General features: G+C 39.8%; 1 protein-coding gene and 1 long non-coding RNA gene across 5 annotated transcripts in view; one reads left to right on the forward strand and one right to left on the reverse strand.

Annotated features, from left to right (window-relative positions):
- LOC144033185 (uncharacterized) overlaps nt 1–11756 on the reverse strand; it is a 37583-nt gene extending 25827 nt beyond the window's left edge. The window contains exons 1-2 of the long non-coding RNA XR_013287901.1: nt 11489–11756; nt 11331–11417 (exon numbers count right to left, since the gene is read on the reverse strand). This is a non-coding gene — a long non-coding RNA (uncharacterized LOC144033185). The remainder of the gene's footprint in view (nt 1–11330; nt 11418–11488) is intronic.
- A 326-nt stretch (nt 11757–12082) lies between these two features.
- On the forward strand, nt 12083–20021 carry spartb (spartin b). Of its 4 annotated transcripts, none has more exons than XM_077541765.1 (8): nt 12083–12269; nt 12686–13386; nt 14749–14946; nt 15477–15630; nt 16150–16344; nt 16433–16591; nt 17966–18056; nt 19158–20021. In XM_077541765.1, exons 2-8 carry the CDS (start codon nt 12691–12693, stop codon nt 19360–19362), a joined length of 1698 nt encoding a protein of 565 aa, XP_077397891.1. In that variant the 5' UTR covers nt 12083–12269; nt 12686–12690; the 3' UTR covers nt 19363–20021. The 4 variants fall into 4 exon arrangements, with proteins under 4 accessions (XP_077397891.1, XP_077397893.1, XP_077397894.1 ...); XM_077541767.1 differs by lacking the exon at nt 19158–20021 and adding an exon at nt 18899–19151; XM_077541768.1 differs by lacking the exon at nt 19158–20021 and adding an exon at nt 18181–18891.
- Nucleotides 20022–20575: the final 554 nt, after the last annotated feature.

The raw sequence follows: 20575 nt of genomic DNA on the forward strand, positions 1-20575 counted from the left end.
TTTCATCAGGAAGAAAAAATATGTTTCTATCCGTTTCCGTTTGACAGCAATTAGCATTAGGATATGACTAAGCTTCATCAATATTCACATTCCTGGTGAAAACAATGGCAAAAAGAGCTTGTTACAACATTGCCCTGGGTGATCTCTTATACTCTGTTGCCACCTTTTGGCCGTTTTAATAACTACCATTGCTTTAAGCCACCTCTTCATGTCTGAAGTTGCATCAAAGCCTTCTGTATGCTCTTGCATAAAGAAAAAAAAAAAAACGTGTAAACATGTTTTTGGAGGGAAGGACAAAGCATTTAAAAACGTTTTTGCACGTTTTGGGATTGAATGAGTTCAATATCACAATAATATCGCTCTATTCAGCAATATAACGTATCACATGTTTTTCCAATATCGTGCAGCCTTAGTACTTGGTATGCACTACATTGCGATATGTACAGAATTTTTGATACGTACATGGTCTCAAAACTTCATAGGCGACGGATTCTTTCAGCAGCCGCTAACTCTTTGTACTGCTGGGCATTGAAAAAACATCTGTTGGAAGACCCAATGGATTTTCCATTTGGTTTGTGTGTTTTTTTTGTCTTTTTTCTTTTTTTTCTGCACAACTCAGCAGTCTTGTTCCAATCAATGATTGAGTCACGGATTCAAATTTCTGTGGATGTGGCGCCTCCAACGCGATCTGACGCTTGTCTAAGTGAAACCAGACAGGCGACATGTTCGCTGGTACTCAAAACCTCAACTGGGGACCGCCGTAACTCAACTGAAATTATTAGTGCTCCTGCTAGTTTTGTTCGTTTGCTAGGCCAAAAACGTTTATGTCAAATTGACTTGCTGCATATTTTGGGGGACAAAAAAATTCTGTATTTTATTGGAAACCAAGAATGTTAATTTATTGCTTACAATAAATTGATTATTTCTTTATGTTGCGTATCTATCAGAGCGTCAAAGTAAGAAACAAAATGTCAGAAGTGAAGTTTTCTATGGGTAAGAAGACTTTACACGGCAACTGCGGAGCATCAAGCACACTGACTTGAGAAGACGCGTAAGATCATCTTAACTCATTCACTCCCAGCCATTTTGACAGAAGCAATCCCGTTCGCTCCCGGCTGTTTTACTGGATTTTGACTGATTTTGCAAGGCCCACAGAATTTTGTGTTCAATTGCTATAAAAGCATGGAACCTACCAAAAGAAAGATTACAGTCTCTTCTTTCATCAGGAATAAAAAGTATGTTTCTATCTGTCTCCGTTTTGCAGCAATTAGCATTAGAAGAGAGAGAAGTTTTATCGGTTTTCACAAATCGATTTAAAATTGAAAGTAATTTAGCTTTTTTTCCTAGATGGCCCTGGTTGATCTCCTTTGCTCTGCTGCCACCTGCTGGCCGTTTGTGTAATAACTACCATTTCTGCAACCGTTCTTTGCAGTTGAGAGGCTGCATCAAAGCCTTCTGTATGCTCTAACATCAAAACAAAACAAAACAAAAAAACGTATAAATATGTCTTTGGGACACTTAAAACATAAAAAAACGTATTTACACGTCATTGGGAGCAAACGAGTTAATAACATTCCAAAAGCCAATAATTATTTAAACGTACTGTACAATAAAATACAGTAAATTAGCTCTGAATGTCAATGCTGTGGTGTCACAGTTGGCGTGTTTTGCCAAGTTTTGCCTGTTTAGCAAATACATACAGGTGCTACGTGGCTACCAACACAGTTGCAGTATGCTGCCGATGTTGTATAATGACTTCCATTACAGGAAAGGAAGCATATGTTGTAACTCTAGTGGGAATGCACTTCACGTGTAACATGAGACAGTAATTTATTTCGTTTTGTGTTCTATAGAAATGTGGTTGGTAAGACATTAATGTATAATAAATAATGTATATGATTACTGTAGCAAATTATTCTTTCGCCGCAATTTGCACTCGGCACTTATTTGGTATATCTGAGCTTATTTTTTCTTTTTCCATCCATTTTTCTTTTGCCAAAACCACTGCAACTGTGATGACTTTATTAGGTGTATATCACACAACATAATAGACTGTTTATTAAGTGTTTTACCTGGCACCGTCAAAGCACGCTGTGTAAAACACCTGTGCTGTGATATCATATCAAAATTCCAACTTTTAAGTTACAAGCATCATCAAGAGCACCTTGTCAGATTCAAGCATAATCTGTAATTGGCCTGACCTTAAGCTGACAGATGTAAAAGCTAAACCGCCGGCTCATCTTGTTTCATGATTTCAGAAATATTTGCGGTGAAAGTCGCTTTGAGTTATTGCGCCTGGAAATTCTAAGGCGATGATGTGATAAAGTGAAGGCACGCAAATCACATCCTTCCTATTAAAAAAAATGATTGCTCTCTATCTCAAACCCTGTGGAGGTAAAAAAAAAAAAAAAAAAAAAAACCTCTATGAAGACCGCAACATTTTATTAATACGATATTCTGCCTTTTCAGAGAATGATACAGTAGTTGCCTGAGAGCATTTGGGCAGATTTGTTCAAACATAGAGTGCACTCTTTACAATTTTTTTTATTTTTTTTGGGTAATTGAATTATTTTGAGTTGTTCAACTAATTTTAGCAGCTTTACATTCAAGTTTTTATTTATTCGGTATTCAATCGATATGCCTTGGTCAAATGTATATACACAAGGCTTTGTTTACAATTGTACAAAAGCGATTGTGTGCCTTTTGCCAGCCGATATAGTAAGACTGACATCACGGTGAAAATGTATAGAAAATTGAAGCTCATTAAAAGGAGCACCTAATGAAGAGTGTGATGAGTGTTTCGCCCGTTGATCGCGGGTGTCCAAACAAAATGGCCACTCTGACGGAACACGGCTTGGCAAGCGTAAGACGTTGAACGCGTTTCCTCGCGAGTCAGCGCTTGAAGAAAGACGCGCTGCCAAGTGGCGGGCGTCCAAGCGCGACGTTCAAACTGTTTATGATACATCCAAGTGTTATAAAGTCGTGTAAGGCGGCGATAAAACTTCTGTGAAGAACTATCATTTGTTTTTAATGTCCTCCGATGACGACACTGCAGCAGCTGCGGGAAGATAAACAGCAGCATTTGAAGCTGCCAAAAAAGTAGTTGGAATACAAGGAATCCTCCATGGGACATTTTTGCGGAGACAAAAACACATACTTTTGTGATAGTAAAATTTAACCTCGAGTTCAAAAGAGGATTATTTTTCACAATTGGAAAAATTGCAGGCATCTTAATAACACACCCGTGACTTAGTTTGGTGAAAATACCCGCCAAATGATCAAGAAGAATTTAGAGCAGACTTGATGCGCTATATTTTAGACCCTTGCTGAAATCTGCCGCTTATTATGGGTTGGTCTTGTCTTATGCCTCTGCTGAAAAGTGTAGCCTGTGGTTTGATCGTGCCGTTTGGTGACCCAGTAAAGGAGGTGGCAGTCAAAAGTTTATGACAATATTGGAAAAAATACAACTTTATTACCGTGACTTTTCACACACTGGAAATGTGCACATTATTTTACAACATCCTATTTGGTTTTCTAGATTATAGATTAACTTTTTACTCCACGGTCTAGTGTGCTCAGTCCCAAGGTTTTGGTTAGTCTTGATACATGTACAGTGGCACCTTGACTTACAAGTTAAATTCATTCCATGACCTCATTTGTAATTCAAAAACACACTTAAGTAAAATTGTCTCCCCGATTGCAATGAATGGAAAAAAAGTAGGGATTGGCGAGTACCGATACTAGGTATCGGTATCGGGCCGATACCAGCCTTTTTTCAAGTACTCGAGTACTCGTGACGCAGACGAGCCCAAGCGACCGATGGCAGAGGGGGAAGACGTTAAGTGAGTCCTCCTTGCCTGTAAGTGGCGCTAGCTTGCAGCAGTTTTTCACCAAAACTTCACCGGTTTGGAAATACTTCAAAATTGTGAATCTTAAACGAAAAGAGCATTTTTGCGTTTTATTTTGAGCGTTAAGACTATTGAAAAGTGATTGTACTGTTTTTTTGTCAAAATTAAATATTAATTATATTTGTTTTAAAAATATCTTTTAGTGATTTTTTTTTTATTTGTCAAAATGTACTACTGGTATCGGCAGTTGGTATTGGTATCGGTGAGTACAGAGTATCGGTATCGGTCTGAAAAAAAGTGGTATCGAACATCCCTAGAAAAAAGTGCTCCATAAGTTGCAGTACACTTGATAATGTATCCCCTTTAGCTGACAAGACTTCAGTGTCGCAAGCATGAACTGAATGACACTTGTGTGACAGTTAAGAATGTTAAAGATCCAACTACAACCATTTTCCTCAATTTGCGGCGAATTGCGTCGCCAACTTGAAGGAGCGGAACATAAAACAAGGCAGGAAGCGCAACGCGATGGGTTCTGTCGATGTCAGGTTTTCCCGTTATTTATCCGCGCCATTAAAAGTCTCCAAGGCAACGCTGATTTATGTCGAGTACAAACGGCATCATAAGGAAGCCGTTAAAGAAACACACAGTAACCGTTGGAAGCCATTCTGGATTTATGTTGACGTTAGAGTGTAAAATGTAAAAAAAAAGAGGAGAACTGGATGTCCAGGCGCATCCGTCGAGGAAAACATGGAAAGCTGGGAGTCGTTACATCATCCTGTTTGTATAAAACGCAAACCTATATTTTCTAATGTGAAGCAGCCCGGAAAGAACTGCCCAACGATGGATGCCGTACTTCATTTTCCATCTCTCGGTCCATAAAAGCCGCCGACTTGGAAACGGATATTTGGCTGATTACAAAGGCACTAGAGATTTATGCAGCCTTGCACGTGTTTTTAAGGAGTCACGTAAGGTACTCGCCGCTGACGACTCGGATTCCAAAACACTTTTACCACATCAAAAAGTACATGAAGTGATATTAGGGTAGGTAATTAGGTCATTTCAAAACACTAAGCCTGCCATCAAACCTTCAACCTGGTTTAAAACTCACATTTAAAGCCCAACTTGAAACCCAAACCCAAATTTGGAAACCTAATCCTGTCTTGAAACCCCCAATCTGGGTTAAAAACCCTCATTTGAAATCCGAACTGAAATCCTACATAAAAAAAACAAAATTTCAATCCCTATTTTGAAGCCCTAAACGAGTGGTGTCCAAACTACGACCCGGGGGCCATTTGCGGCCCTCCGTCCATTTTTCAGTGGCCCATGCTAAAAATGGCATTTGACTCAGTTCAAATAAAATAAACAAAACAAAAATGTTTGGAGATGGTCAGAGTAAGAAGGGAGGGTATCGAAAAACAGGTGCCATTAAATCAAAACATCAGTTGAACAATAGCTTGTATGTTGAAAAACTGCTAAGCTCCCTTATTTGTATGGCAAGACACCACTTTATGTAAAAGCTTTGATAGTCAAATTGTCCAAAAGTAGCGGACTACACACCTTGCGAGAAAGCCAAAGAGTCAACGTTGGTGCACATCTCATTTTACGACAAACATAATTCATTTTAGTGCAGCTTGACGTGTGTTAGCTCGCCCACAGGAATTTCGTAACATCCTGACTTCTGTAGTGACTTATCCTCTTTCTAACTTTTCGTTTTGAGCATCCCGGTGTGTGAGCGCTTCATATTAGTCGGACTTCATTTCATGTTTTTAGCATAAGTGTGCGCAGACGTCGCAACAAGCATGGGGACAAAGTGTTTTTCCAGACAGAAGATCCTCGTTTCATTTGGGGAAGTAGCCGGGAAGAACTCTGCTCATAAATCACAAAAGCGGGAGACAGCTTTACTGGCCGGACGCTGATAAAAGTTCCTTTCTCTTTGTCGACCGCTTTCTCAACCAAGTTTCATAAACTAAATTAAAGAGACCATATACATGATATTATGTTCATTTCTGTTTTGTTTACATTATTCATCTCACTGGAGTACCTAAGATATATCGTTGATGTTTCGTCACACTTTTATTTGGAACATCTTTAGATGATATGATAACATCAAGGTGGAACTAAATTGGAACACAATGCGTTAAATTGCAATTTGTTTTGATTTTCCAACCAATTCCCCTTAGAAAACATAAATCATCTTTCTGGGTCAAACGTTGTGCTATCGTAACTTGATGAACTTGGTGGTTTTAAAAGGGACACGGACAATGGCAAAGTGACTTTAATGCTGTATATACATGGAACTGGGTCTCTGGAGTGTGAATGCAAAAACAAGTACTGCTAAATTTTTTGAGCCACCTGGCAAAAAAAAATGTAGCTTGAAGATCAGATTTTGACCGTACTGTTATACTCTACAAGCGAAAAAAGGTAAAAAGTAGGGTTAGAGCAGGGGTGTCCACACTATTTCCTCTAAGGGCCACATACAGAAAAATAGAAAGCTGCAAGGGCCACTTTGATTTTTTTTTAAGTTATTTATTAACACATTCATTGCCAGACCAGCAAAAATTGCATCATTTGACGTCTTTTTCCGTCAATGGCAGTGAATGAGTTAAACATGGTAAAAATCAATTAAGCAATTATAAGTCGGTGATATAATGTACAGTTACTTATTGAAAATTGCTAACAGTCACAAGGCAAATAGTGACCCCTGTGTGCCACTATAATAGATACGCCTCTCCACTGAGCAGCAGCTGAATCCCAACTTGACATTCTGAACCACAACAAGAACAATCGGTAGTAAACTGACCACACTTAAGAACCATTAATTTAATGTGATGTTTTCACAAATTGGACCTTCACACTAAGCAACAAGTGGATGAAACTATTTTTATTTCTGAAACTGAATTATTAGCTGCATTATTTAGTTTTTGCTGCGGGCCACCCAAAAATGTATGGCGGGCCGCAAATGGCCCCCGGGCCATAGTTTGGACATCCCTGGGTTAGAGTTTCATGTAAAGGTTTTGAATTAGATTTTCATATCTGCAATAGGGTTTTAAATACTGGAAAAGGGTTTCTATGTAGGGTTTCAAGAAAGGGGGAGTTGTTTCGATGTCTTTCTGCAAGAGAAGGTTAACGTTTCCAACTAGTAGGGTTTCAAATATCAGTGATATTTTGAATTTTATTAGTTTCACCGCACACGAGGAAAAAAAAAAAAAAAAAAACCTGAAGAGGCCCCGTTGGGACACATTGTGGTCATCCATTATCATACATTTCTAGTGGCATCTTTTCTTTATTTTGTTTTGTTTCACCAGTCAAAGAATTTCCCTTCCACGAATTTGCTGCTGGAAGACATTTGCAAATGTGGTGAGTAAAGTGTGAGGACAAAGTTGGACCCGAGTAAGGAAAATGCTGTTTGTGCGTCCAGGAGCGCCGTTAAATCACATGACTTTTGTTACGCAACAGGCACCTGTGTGTGAAAGCATCTTCAGGGCGGGAAAGAGGACACTTTTTTAACACTCTAGAGCAGGGGTGTCCAAACTACGACCCGGGGGCCATTTGCGGCCCGCCATCCATTTTTTTGTGGCCCGCGACATATGCTAAAAATGGCATTTGGAAAAAAAAAATGGCATGGAGATGGTCAAAGTAAGAAGGGAGAGGGTGTCAAAAAACAGGTGCTATTAAAGTTTATTTTAGTTAACTAAAACTAACGAAAAAACTAAAATTCAAAACTACAATTTCATTAACGAAATAAAATAAAAACGAAGATGCTTTTTAAAAAAAGAAAACTGAAACTACATTTTATGTTTATATAACTAACTAAAAATAAAACTGACTATAATTATTGCAAAAATTTCCTTCGTTTTAGTCTTTGGTAATTAATTTAATGCATGAGCCTTTGGGGATGATTTTAAATGCGATTTTTAGTAGATTTATTTTGACATAAACGGAATAATGATGTCACACCCATGGTGGTTTTTAAATATTGTGCACAAGTAATACACATTAATAAAAAAATAATAATAATTTTTTAAAATAAATAAATAAATAAATAAATAAATAAATAGATAAATAAATAAATAAAAAATAAAACTAATACTGAAACTAACTAAACTAAAACTAAGCATTTATTAAAGAACAAAAATTAATAAAAACTAACAGAACCACCCTGAAAACTAATTAAAACTCACTAAATTTAAAAAAACAAAACTCAAAACAAAATAAAAACCCTGAACAGGACACATGGGTCCGAGAAAAGGACGCAGGGCTAATTACTGAGTAAAAAGTAAGACCCGGATTTGTCCAAAGCTTCTGGGTAAAGAGAAAATAGTATCATCTGTTATTTGACCAAATTTTGTTATGTTTTTGTTTGCACAAAATATCTCAGAAGGTTGTATTGTTTTGCGACTGTAAAACGATTCAGAAAGTGCGCTTGTTTTGTGCAAAATCCAGAAAGTGGCGTCAAATTGCCCCAAGTAGTGCCCTTTTTGACCCAAATTGGTTTCTTTTTGACCCAAATGTTTAATTAATATTATGCGTGATGCGCCCACAGCTATTACATCACAAATCCACAACAATGAACACTTAAGATGCTTTCCAACCATGTTCTATTTTATCTGACTTATATACGCAGCTTACTATCTTCTGATTCCTCATGCATGAATGTTTTAACATCTCAACACCAATTGGAAATTTGAGAAAAAGCTCAATTGAAAACAGATTTCAGCATCAGGACAGTTTTATTTTCTTCTTCTTCTTCTTTGCTGACGTTCATCTTCCCCTCTGACTTATCTGTCCCATAAAGCCGCGGAATATTTATGAGGACGATGATGTCACTGTTAAAAATAGCAGAATCGCCAGACCGGTTTTACTGCGCTATCGTTCCTTCTGATATGTTTCGTATGTTCACTCATTTAATTAAACTGTGTTTCAAGCACAACTTTGTATATTTTCCTTCATTTCTCAGTAAATACTGTATGAACATGATCCATAAACCCCCTAACCCAACCCTTCATAAAGGTCGCATGTGAGCTGGAGCCTTTCCCTGATGACTTCAGGACAGATTTGAGGTACGTACACCGTGGACCAGGGACATATTGTACTGGGTTCAAAATTTGCCCGCGATAACTTAAGAAGGAGAAACCCCCGGACCAAGGCCGAACATTTTGTTTGCCCTGCCGCATAGAGGCCCCGAATGCTAACCAATGAGCAGTGACAGTTGATTTGAGGTCTCATCATCTTTTTGCAAAATTGAGTGGAGGCCACATTTTTTGTAGAAAATACAGCAAAATGTGTCTCTTTCCTCTCCACGCACAGATAAATGAAACCAAACAGCAGTTTGACATATTATTCGCTTCCTTTCCCTGAGCATGTGTTCACAATTAGAGACTTGTCACCGCAATGATCGCTCATTCATCATCTGCTCATTCCAGGCGATATCGAAACATTCGCGTCGCGTAATTCGGACAGGCTGCTTCACTTTAAAAGAACCGGCGGCGGCGGCGGCGGCGGCGGCGGCGGCGGTCGCACGCAGTCGGCCGCTCTCGACGGGAAACAACAAAGGAGCGATGGTGTCGTAAATCACCACTCGAGAGACGAATGTCTTATGTGTATTGATACAGTGATTCTCAAGTGGACCTATTTTGGTGGTGGTTGTTGTTACTTAGTGGTCTACTCGCTGCCTACTCTGCAAACCCAAAGGGATCAATAAAGTCAAGTCTAAGTCTAAGTCTAAACAAATACTGTGCAGCTCAAACATTGGCTAGCGGTGTTCATCGCTAACAGTACGCTATTGTAGGGATAGACCGATTATCGGCTGGGCCGATTATTGGCGCCGATATTCAGCATTTTGAGAAATATCGGCATCGGCCATTTTGAAGAATCATATGGCCGATAATAGATCCATTTTTTTTTAAGTGTTAACTTTAGGGAACTAATTCAAATGTAAACTTTAAAAAAAAGTTTTTATTTTCATTTTTGTCGACCCTGGGAACTCTCTGCACCTTCTGTTTTTGATTGAAATTAAAACTAAGATAAGTAAAAATTTTATACTTTGGATATTTTGAAATTTTGGAAGACTTTTATTTTGTGTAGAAAATGTTTTTATTTAACTTTTGAAAACATGCTACTGCGCCATGGAGATCCCAGAACTTGTCTATTGACTAAGATTTTGGGGGGGGGGGACCTTAAAAATATTTTACTAACCCTAAAAGTTGCTCAATAAACATATGCTTTAAATTTAAAAAAAAAAAAAAAAAAAAAACAAGATAAGAGCTGGAGTTTGTATTTTTTCCAAACTTTGATGTCCCTTTTTGAATATTGGCTCCAAATATCGGTTATCGGCATCCTTCACTACTAATAATTGGTATTGGTATTGATTGGGCCCGAAAAAACCTTATCGGTCTATCTCTACTATTGGTGCTATGTCAAACTAATTGAAACAGCGTTTAAAGATGTAACATTTAGTACATGTAGCCCATTTTCAGAGTTATTTTTTTTAAACTAAATTTTATTCTTACATTCTGTCAAATGGGCCACGACTTGGCAACAATAGGAAGGTGTGAACCATTGTTAGCATACTTGGTCAATAAAGATGATACTGATTCTGACAATTTGGATGCTTGCGCCTCGCTCAAAAATGTTTGCTGAATCAGTTAAAATCACTGCTTGGAGACATATTATGCATTTTGTTTCACAATATGAAAGCGTTACCAGGTGTTTATGCTGCTCTGCTTAGCTTTTGATTTTCGAACGATAGTGTTTCTGACAGTGTAGTTTGATTGAGACTAGAAAATGGCAAATCTTCACCAAGCCTACCTTCTAAGTCATGGGAAAAGAATACCTAAATTGTTGGTGTTACAGTATATAAATTAGCCAAATTGTGGTACGCAATTGTCAAAAAATACAGTACCTAGATTAAAATCTATTTGACCTACAGTATAACAGGAGAGTTGATGCAAGTTCAAAATGTAGCATGCAATGCGCGTTGGGAAAAAAAAGAAAAACATTGCCACAAGCAAGAGAAAGGTTTTCCATTGTGAGTTGGCATTAGTAAAAAACAAATAAATAACTGAAAGGCAAGTAAATGATAAGAAAAGACTTATGGACCTACCGCTCTTAATCACAAAGACTGTTTTTTTACTACTGAGATTCGCCTAACATAATGCTGATCATAAATAATATCATGGTCATTATACAGATACTTAATAGCTTCCATACATAATTCTAGAAATATACAAGGGTAATAAATTGCTTTTGTTCAAGGGGAAAGAAAACTAAGCAGACAATACATTTCTCCTTCATTTCACATTCATTTGAGCTGGCATTTGACGCCCCCTGCAGGCGTACAAGGCCATTACGCACCTTGTATGTTGTGACTTCAGCAAACATTTATTTTACTTACACAAGGAGTTTAGAAGTTTTGTACAGTATTTTGTCAGCAAAAAAAATAAAATAAAAAATGAGCACGTAATCATTTATTACGGAACTTACCGGAGACGTTTTCTACTACAGGAAGTGGTCGTTTCAATGCCAGGTAACAGGTGAGCGTAAGAAGGTGAATTAGCTCGGCTCTTTCACCTGAAAGTCACAGGAGCAGTAGTTGTTACAAAAAAATATTTTTCTTGCCCTTTGTAACAGTAAACACTTACATTTGTGACATTAGAATCTGTCTCAGTGGGGGACAAAATCAAGAGTAATTTGTGCATTCATTGTCCGCGTTTCCGGTTTTCCCCATTTCTACACAGCTTGATTTGAGTAATAACAATTGTTGCCTGGCAATGGCAATTGTTGCCTGGCAATGGCAATCGTCGAATATTTTAGCGAAAAATCAATTAATTAACGCGATTATGTATAACGTTTACAATCAAGAGCGTTGATTCATTGCCATCTCGTGGTGAAAGCCAAGAAACTGCATTGATTTTTATTGTCACGTAACGTTCGTGTCACCAAACGAGTGTAGACTTCTGGTTAAAAAATTTCAAATTAAAATGTGTGCTTGTTGTGGGGGTTTTTTTTGTTTTTTTTTCCCCTTGACTTTGCTAGACCAACATTTACGGTGACGCCGCGTCTCTGTATTACTGAATTTAAAAAACGCTAGGGATTATTTAAGAGCAAGAAACCAAACCAAACAAAACCAAACCAAAAGCAAGAAATAAAAATATAATAACACAAAATATTTCTTAGCCACAGAACTGCCATTTCCGGTCTGAGGCAAACCTTCACAATAAAATATAATATCAAGGCGGACGCCGGTGTCACTCCAGTCCACACATTTCATTTGCGTCACAACGACTCTTGATTGATTTGCTGTTGTGTCAGGGTCCAAATATATTTACCCAAACCCCCGGGAAGTGATATTCGTGCCGGCGTATATAATTACACGTTAAAACGTTAGCCGCGGTCTTAGCTAACCAGCTGCTACGTTGGGAGGTAAGTTACTACCGTTACGACCTAACGGGGAGCTAACGCTAACTAGCTGAAAACAAAGCTGTCAGCTAATCCTACGGAGTTAAAAGTCCTCCAATGCCGCAGACGAATGGTTTGTCTTTGACATTTTTTTCTGTAGAACTGCCGACGTGCAATTGTGCATAGAAGAAGAATGTGAGGTAAATAGTTTGAAAAGTTTGGGCTGGATAAGTCATAGTCAATAAAAATCCTCCGAAAACTGGTTTAAAAAAAAGAAAGTTAAAAAAAAAAAACACTTTGCTAGAGATGTGCTTCTACACTGCACTACAAAAAAACACCAGACTGCTAAATATCCCGTGCCTCATAACTATTTTTAACATATCAAATGATGTGACGTGTCTGTGACCGAATCCAGTTATTTAATAAGTGTCTTATTTCAGAGGACATGGAGAAGGCGAAAGAGGATGCATTCGACCAGGCCAGACTTGAGGTGATCAAAGATGGCTACAAGAGGGCCTTTGAGTGCATCAACAAGGCTCTGTCGGCCGATGAAGCCGGAGACAAGCATCAGGCCCTGGATCTTTACGGGAAGGGGCGGAAGCACCTCCTCAGGGCCATCAGCGTGCCCTCGCATGGGAGCGAGTGCGTGGGGAGCTCCTGGGAGTCGGCCCGGGAGATGCAGCGGAAGATGCAGGACACCCTGGACAACATCACCACGCGCCTCGCCGTGCTGGAGACCACCGCTGGTACTGAGCACGCCATCTACCCGCAACTCCCTGCTGAAGATAATCAAGCTAAAAGCCCCCCCGGGGGTACGCCTGTATGCAGCGGCGTGGCTCTCGGGGACCAGCCGCCAGCGTACACCCCCCAAGCGGCCGACGGCCACCTCTCCATCTCGTACGGTACCGAGACGGGCGAGCTGTCGCTGGTGGGTGACGAATTCTACAGCCGGACGTCCAGCACTGCGTCGTCCCCACAGAGCATGGGGGAGGATGCAGAAGAGTTACTGTGCATCCCGCAAGGGGTGCAGATATTCTTTGTGACCCCCGAGGGCCACGTGAGCGCCCCTTCCTACCCGGGCTACCTGCGGCTGCTCAAGTTCACCAATGATTGCCCTGATAGACCACCAGCGTTTTTGCAGGTAATTATGATGTTGGGGGAGATCAAATATCATGCCTGGCTAGAAACATTATTAGGAACATGTTTATATAATTTACATCCATTTCTTTGGCGCATGGTTGTGTTCGTCCTGTGTTCACAACTCATGTGAGCTGACTGATGTAATTAAGTCACTAAACGATCAGATTTTCACATAAATTAATATGTAGTGTAATGCTGCGCAGCTATTCAGTAAACCACAGAGTCGTTTCTACTGAGACCGATAAATGACTTTTCAAGCGGGAATTTCCCAGGTGCCCCCGGCGTGGCAGCACAGTGGAGAGTCACATGAGTAAAAGTTGTGTGTAATCATAGACATGTGGCAATAAACTTCCCCACACACAAAATATTTTCCCTATTTTATAAGCTTGCTTCGTGTTTATGCTGAAGAGATTTTTTTTAAAATATTGGCTCAGGCTTTTATGTTATCAAAGCAAGTTCCTCCAGCTGTGCTATTGTTGTAAACTGACTAACTAAACTACATTAGCTAATAGGGATGTAACGATAAGGGCAATATCGTGATATTAAAACTGCCACAATATCATCGTCGTCATGTTCACTAAATTTAAAAGGAACACATCTGTTAAAAAAAAGTCAGGTTGATTTCCATTTGTGCAGTTCTAGCACCCTCTGGTGGCGAGTTTTTTAGTGTACTTTCATTTTCATTGGGGATGTTTTGGCCCTTCTATGTTTAAAATCGACGCTAATTGTCAGATGTGGGGGAACGAAATATGCCTGTGAACCGATTCAATATGTGGAGAAACTCGGTGTGTGTGCATTAACAAGTAAGCGCCTCAATATTGTTATTAGATATTGTAGGTGGTTTATGTACAAAAGCACAATATTGTACTTTTTTTGTATGAGCTCTTTATTTTATTTTGTTTTTTTTTAACGATATTGTGACCTTTTTTAAATATCGCCAACCTCACCACAATATCGTGAGCTTCGTATCGTGATAATATCGTATCGTGATGTTTGGATATTGTTACATCCCGATTAGCTCATGACAACAATAAAAAACACAGTAAGGTGTCACTGTTTAATGTTTGTATGTTTTGTTTTGTTTTAGTTTTTGTTTTTCATTTTAAATGTCCCCAGGTTTTCAATCAATCAGCTATGGTTGACTTGACCTCTTGACCTCTCTCAATGTGCCTTTTTTTACCCCATGCAATCATTTGCACACAGTGAAAAAAGTAACAAGTTTTTTAACACTATAAGTAGCAGAAAGATTTTTTTTTAACATAAAAGTAAAAAGTTGGCAGAAAAAAAAAATGTGTACAGTAAAGTGATGAAATATTTGCACTTTACGTCCCACCACGCCATTTAATAGATTGTCTCCTGGCAGGTGTGCGACTGGCTGTACCCGCTCATGTCGGCAAGCTCGCCGGCCCTGCTGTGCAACACCGGCGTCTTCATGTTCCCTGACATGATGGCGCCGGTCCCGGGACACTTTGTGGGCGTGGTCCTATCGTCAGAGCTGCCCGCCACCGACCGAGAGCTGTTCCGGGATCTGCTGGCTCAGATGACGGACCTCAGAGTGCAGGTAGGTACGCGACTTAAGAGCGCCTGCGAGCGATAGTGGCGTATTTTGATGTTATCAAAGGTACCTGGGAACTCCCTTCAAAAAATATATATATATATTTCGAAAATCTTGTGACCTCAGCAGTGTCCCTCAGTACACTTTTTGACAGTTTGTTTTGAGTTGTGAGCCAGCCTTGCTCGCTCTGCCTCAGCATTGTCGGGATTTGAGCATTAAAACGGCGCTAATGCTCTTATCAGCCGCTGTTGGAACGAGCCGAGCTCCTCGGCCGCCGCTCAAGGTCAATTTGGATGTGAGGCTTCTTGCCGATGGAGCTGACCCGGCGTCAGCGCGTAGGCACTTTTCTCGTTCTTTAATTGGCAGATTTGAAGCTTTCTGCACAATGTGAAGCTGTTATTTATTTGTAAACAATTGCAGCTTTGTGACAAGTTGCGCCGCGCCATGAAGGGAGCTATTCTCCGGGCAGCGTTGGAAGCAGACGAACGTCGAGCTTGTTTGAAGGTTTTAGCCGTGCCATTTGTTTGTTTCATCAGGACGCAGACGAGACGGCCGAGCATGTGAATCTCGGCAACAAAGTGTCCATCGCGGCGCCCGCGGAGGAGCCGACCGAGGAGGCGACAGCGGCGGCAGATGATGACAAGAATCTGCCCGAATGGAGCGAGAAGGTGGCCAACGGGATCCTGACAGGTGACGTCAATCCACTGACTGGCCTGATTCTGGAGGGCAAAGATTGTGTCAGTTATGTAAATGGGCATGGGCCAATTACTAGTTTGACGTGGTTTTAAAACATCAAGGTTTCAATAACCCCTAATACTGGCTATCACGGTAATGAGCTCGATTTTTCTTGGTTGAGGGGACGTCTAATCAGAGCACAATATGATTAGTTGCTTGCAGATTTGAGTAAACGAGCCTCTTTGAAGTTAATTGCCTCCAATCCCATTTTGTTTTCCTCTCCTCTCTAATTAATAGAGGAGGGAGGGAGCAAGATGAGATGCCGCAAACACAGGTGCCTTTTTGCTGTAAATAATGCGCATTATCCTTGGGAAAAAAAAAAAAAAAAAAGTGCCAGCAGGTACTCATTAGCCCCAAGGACAACATGAGTATCCTACGAGTTGTTCTAAAAAAAAAAAAAATAGTCCACCAGTGATGGGACAGTGTAATTTCCTAAGAAAAATGACAAGAAGAATGTTAACATTTATTTATCAGGCGCGTCCTGGCTGAGCTGGGGTCTGGTCAAAGGAGCCGAGTTGACGGGCAAGGCCATCCACAAGGGGGCGTCCAAACTGCGAGAGCACATCACGCCGGAGGACAAGCCGGCCCACGTCAGCCCCACCGTCACCAAAGGCCTCCACGTCGCCAAGCAGGCCACTGGCGGTGCTGTCAAAGTCAGCCAGTTTCTAGGTGAGAATATCCGCATCCGCTTGTCATCTTTTTTTTTTTTTTTTTTTTTGACTGACTGACTGACTGACTGACTCACGTGTCACTGCAGTGGAAGGCGTGTGCACCATAGCCGGCTGTGTGGGTCGGGAGCTGGCGCCGCACGTCAAGAAGCACGGAGGCAAGCTCATTCCCGAGTCGATGCGCAAAGACAAGGACGGGCGTTCCAACATCGACGGGGCCATGGTGGTGGCCGCCAGCGGGGTGCAAGGTAGCGTCGTGTATATTAGGGATTGACCGATAGCCGATTATCGGTGGCGATATCTGGCATGTTGACAAATATCTGCATCGGCCATTTTTACAAATCTGAAGGCCGATAAAACTGGAATCTCCGATAAAGCTGGAATCTCACCGAGCCGTGAATGCTTGCGAACGTATAGCAAATTTTGATTTTCATCAGGATTTGTAAGACGTTCACAGATACTTTTTACTTGTTGCAAAGACATTTCAAACATATTCAGACAATTTTTCACTGTCTGCGAAGATCTTTTGAATCCTGTCGAAAACCCAAAATTAGATACATTTAATTTTGCATACATTTGTCACTGCTGACACTGGGAAGTCCCAACACTTTTTAATTTATAAAAAAAATAATAAACAAAAAATAAATAAATACATTTAGAAATTATGTTGAAATTTTGGAAAACTTTATTTACAGTAGAAAACTATTTATTTATTTATTCACTGCAAAGACTGGGAAGTCCCAACATTTTTTAATTTATAAAAAAAATAATAATAGTTAAAAAAAATATATCTATAAATTGCTGAAATTTTGGAAAACATTATTTACAGTAGAAAACTATTTATTTATTTATTTACTTGCTTAGTTTTGAATTTAGCCCTGAAAGTTCCCTACAATATCTGTTAAAATTTTTAATTAAACAAACCTGTCTATTGTTTATATGTTTAAAATTAAAAGAATTTTTTTTTTTAAGTTTTTTTTTTTTTTTTTTTTTAAATGCTATTTTCTCTTTTACTGCAAATGAATATCGGCGGCTTGACATATCGGTTATCAGCCTCCTTGATGACTAATAATCGGTATCAGCATCGCCCTGAAAAAAAAACAAACGTATCGTTCTATCAAGACTGGATATGTTGTGTTTTAGAATAATATTATAATTATTCAGTGGGGTAGTTCTTGTGTTACTTTTTTGTTTCTGATATGGTCTGAAATCGGTATTAATAGCAATATAGCAGATGACGGGATGTCACCTTCCAACAGAAGCGTGCGGCAAACGTTATTGTTGTCATTCCCACTTGTGCCAGCAGAGGTGGCTGTCGCCATCTGCTCCATAGACAGTGGCTGTGTTGGGAATCATTCACTCATTGCTCACCTTGCCAACCTTCCATAAACATTGAACAATGAAACACATTGTAATCAGATTTATTCTGTTGTTTTATTATGAAATTAACTCAAACAAAGAACTTTGTGTGTCCCTGTTGTGATTTGTTGCTGAAAAGCATCATTGTTTATTTTGTACTATTCATTCATTTTCAAGATGCACTGTATAATCGCTAAGAAAATGGCAAACTGAACTATATTGCAGATTAGTGAGTCAATTTTGTTTTTATGTTTATTGGCCAGGATTCGCCACCATGTGGACAGGTCTGGAAGTGGCGGCCAAGAACATCACGACGAGCGTGGCCTCGGAGACGGTCACCACAGTGAAACACAAGTAGGCCGCCTTCCTTTCAGTCTTGTCCCATCATGCTTGCTGCTACATGAGTGTGTGTGGTTTTTTTTGTTTTTTTTTGTGTGGCGCTCACCTTTTTTTCCACCGTCTTCAATTTGCTTTGCAGATTTAGGGGTCTTCAAAACCTCTTTGACCCACCTAACAGCATCAAGTGATGATTTTTCAGCATCAAAAACGCAGATATTGAATTAACGCTTTGCATCCAGCTTGTCTACGCAATTGCAAATCACTCGTGGAAAATCAATGCTTCTTTAACATTCTTCTCTCTGCCTCAGACAGAATCCTATTCTTTTTTTTTTTGTGTCAAATTTATTTTCTCCTTTTTGTCAAATGATGGTCAAAATCAGTACATGCATTTGTGAAAAGGGATAAAGTGCCTTAAATTATTTTAATTTATCAAAAGTGATGTTTGAGTTATTTTTCATTGGTATATTTACTGTGCTATTCAACACATAAGGGGTACTGGTAAAATGTGAGGTTTTCCTTCATTTATTCTCTGTTTGCTGCTAATTTAAGCACATTTTCATCCCTATATTAATGCAGCAGACACGTATACTCAATAAAGGTAATTTATCATAGCTGAAAGGTGCTATTGGCACATTAAACAGGCTTACAAGTCACGTGACGTGATACTTTTTTTTTTTTCCCCCCCCACGCTTTACCCTTTGCTTTTGAAAAAAGTACACCAAGGACCAACAATTACATCTCACGTTCCACTTTTTTTTTCTTTCTTTTTTTTTAACTCACTGAAATGAGCGGGTATTGATGGGGCAGTCAAATCTAACGCAGATGAGGCCCCACTCGCCTCACCCCTCTACTTGCAGGGCCATTGCCAAGCCCGGCTTTCATTACCATGACGACCGTGATCAGAACCCAGGGACCACAGCAAACTGATAAGATTCAGAAGTCAGTGGTAGCTCTGCTGGGTTGCTGCACTGTTTTGTCGGCGTAATGGCAACATCCTGCATGATGTCACAATATTTGTTCCCATTCCCCCAATCGCTCTCAGCATGGCATCTTTGCCTATTAATTCCTCCCCGTGTCCCACCTTTCACCCCGCCCACCTCTTACCCCCGTCGAAAGGTACGGCGCGGCGGCCGGCCAGGCCACGGATAACGCCGTCAACTCGGCCATCAACGTGGGCGTCGCCGCCTTCAACATCGACAACCTGGGCGTCAAAGCGGTGGTGAAGCGGACGGGCAAGCACACGGCGCAGGCCATCCTGGAGGACTACAAGTTTCAGGACAGAGCCGACACGCAGAAGCAAGTGGAGAAATCGAGCAAATAGCCCTGACCGCCATCGCCTACTCTCTTGCCTTAAACATAGTTCAAGATGTATTCCCATTTTTGCTAATACTTGGTTTATATTTACAAGACTACTAATTGCTTTCATACCTAACAGGACTTTGATATATAGATTCTATTCTGTGAAATAAATATACGTAATATATATTGAATAAATGTATATAATTCAAAGTAGTCAATAGTCACTTTACAGTCAATTTATATGCTTTTCAATGCATAACATTCATTTAATGCGGTTTAGTTTGTATACAGGTTTTAATTTTTTATCCCACTGATCAATGTGCCTATAACTACTGTCTAAACTTTTAAAGTAATGATAAATTTGTCATTTCAAACCGAAGATACAAATATTGTCATGTTCTGTTCATATTAATGTTGTAAGTGCATAATGTGTTATTCCAGATATTTTATGATGTGTTTCGAAGTGTACACATGTTGAATATGTTAACTGAACTGGTCTGACTCAAATGTGTAACCTGACTGCAATGCTGCAACTACTACTCAATACATATCATACTGTACACTTTTTTTTTTTTTTTTAAATAATATTTTCCCTACCTGTGAAGATAAGTGCATATTGTGCCTTCCCCTGCCATCAGGGCGTGCGCTCCACTGTGATGAAATAAAATATATTAAATGTGATACGTTTTACAACCATACTTAGTGCTTAACATCCACTTTTTTTTTCGAGGGATGAAAAAAAAACAAGTCCTTTTCATCAGTAGTGTCCAAACTCGGTCCTCGAGGGCCGGCAGTCCTGCAGGTTTTGGATGTTTCCCTGCTCCAACGCACCTGTTCCAATCAACAGGATCGTTATCAAGCTGATGCAGAGCTTGCTGATGAGCTTCAGCTGTGTTGGAGAAGAGAAACATCCAAAACCTGCAGGACTGCCGGCCCTCGAGGACCGAGTTTGGACACCACTGATGAAAAAGAAGCAATTACATTGTGTTGCATTGGGGAAAATATCAGAAATATTCGTAATGTTGAAGTGACCGTTTGAAAATGTGAACACTAGCAGAGATGTTTACTAATTACTGCATTGTGTCACATCTTCAGTAGCTTCACATAAATGAATATCATTAATGATTAATTAGGGTAATTTGAATAAATGTAAGCGTGTATCAAAGTGGTAACCCTTCACATTTAATCCGTGGCTAGGAAGTCGCTCCCATCTTTGTTGACCCCTGATCTACTGT

Source organism: Festucalex cinctus, chromosome 13 (assembly GCF_051991245.1).
Source record: "Festucalex cinctus isolate MCC-2025b chromosome 13, RoL_Fcin_1.0, whole genome shotgun sequence".
NCBI classification, from domain to species: domain Eukaryota; kingdom Metazoa; phylum Chordata; class Actinopteri; order Syngnathiformes; family Syngnathidae; genus Festucalex; species Festucalex cinctus.

Excerpts from the sequence above, each read along its gene's own strand:
- spartb (XM_077541765.1), top strand. The coding sequence starts at position 12,691 with ATGGAGAAGGCGAAAGAGGATGCATTCGACCAGGCCAGACTTGAGGTG. Across the intron at positions 13,387-14,748 it reads GACCACCAGCGTTTTTGCAG|GTGTGCGACTGGCTGTACCC; the intron begins GTAATTATGATG and ends GTCTCCTGGCAG. Across the intron at positions 16,592-17,965 it reads GGCCGCCAGCGGGGTGCAAG|GATTCGCCACCATGTGGACA; the intron begins GTAGCGTCGTGT and ends TTTATTGGCCAG.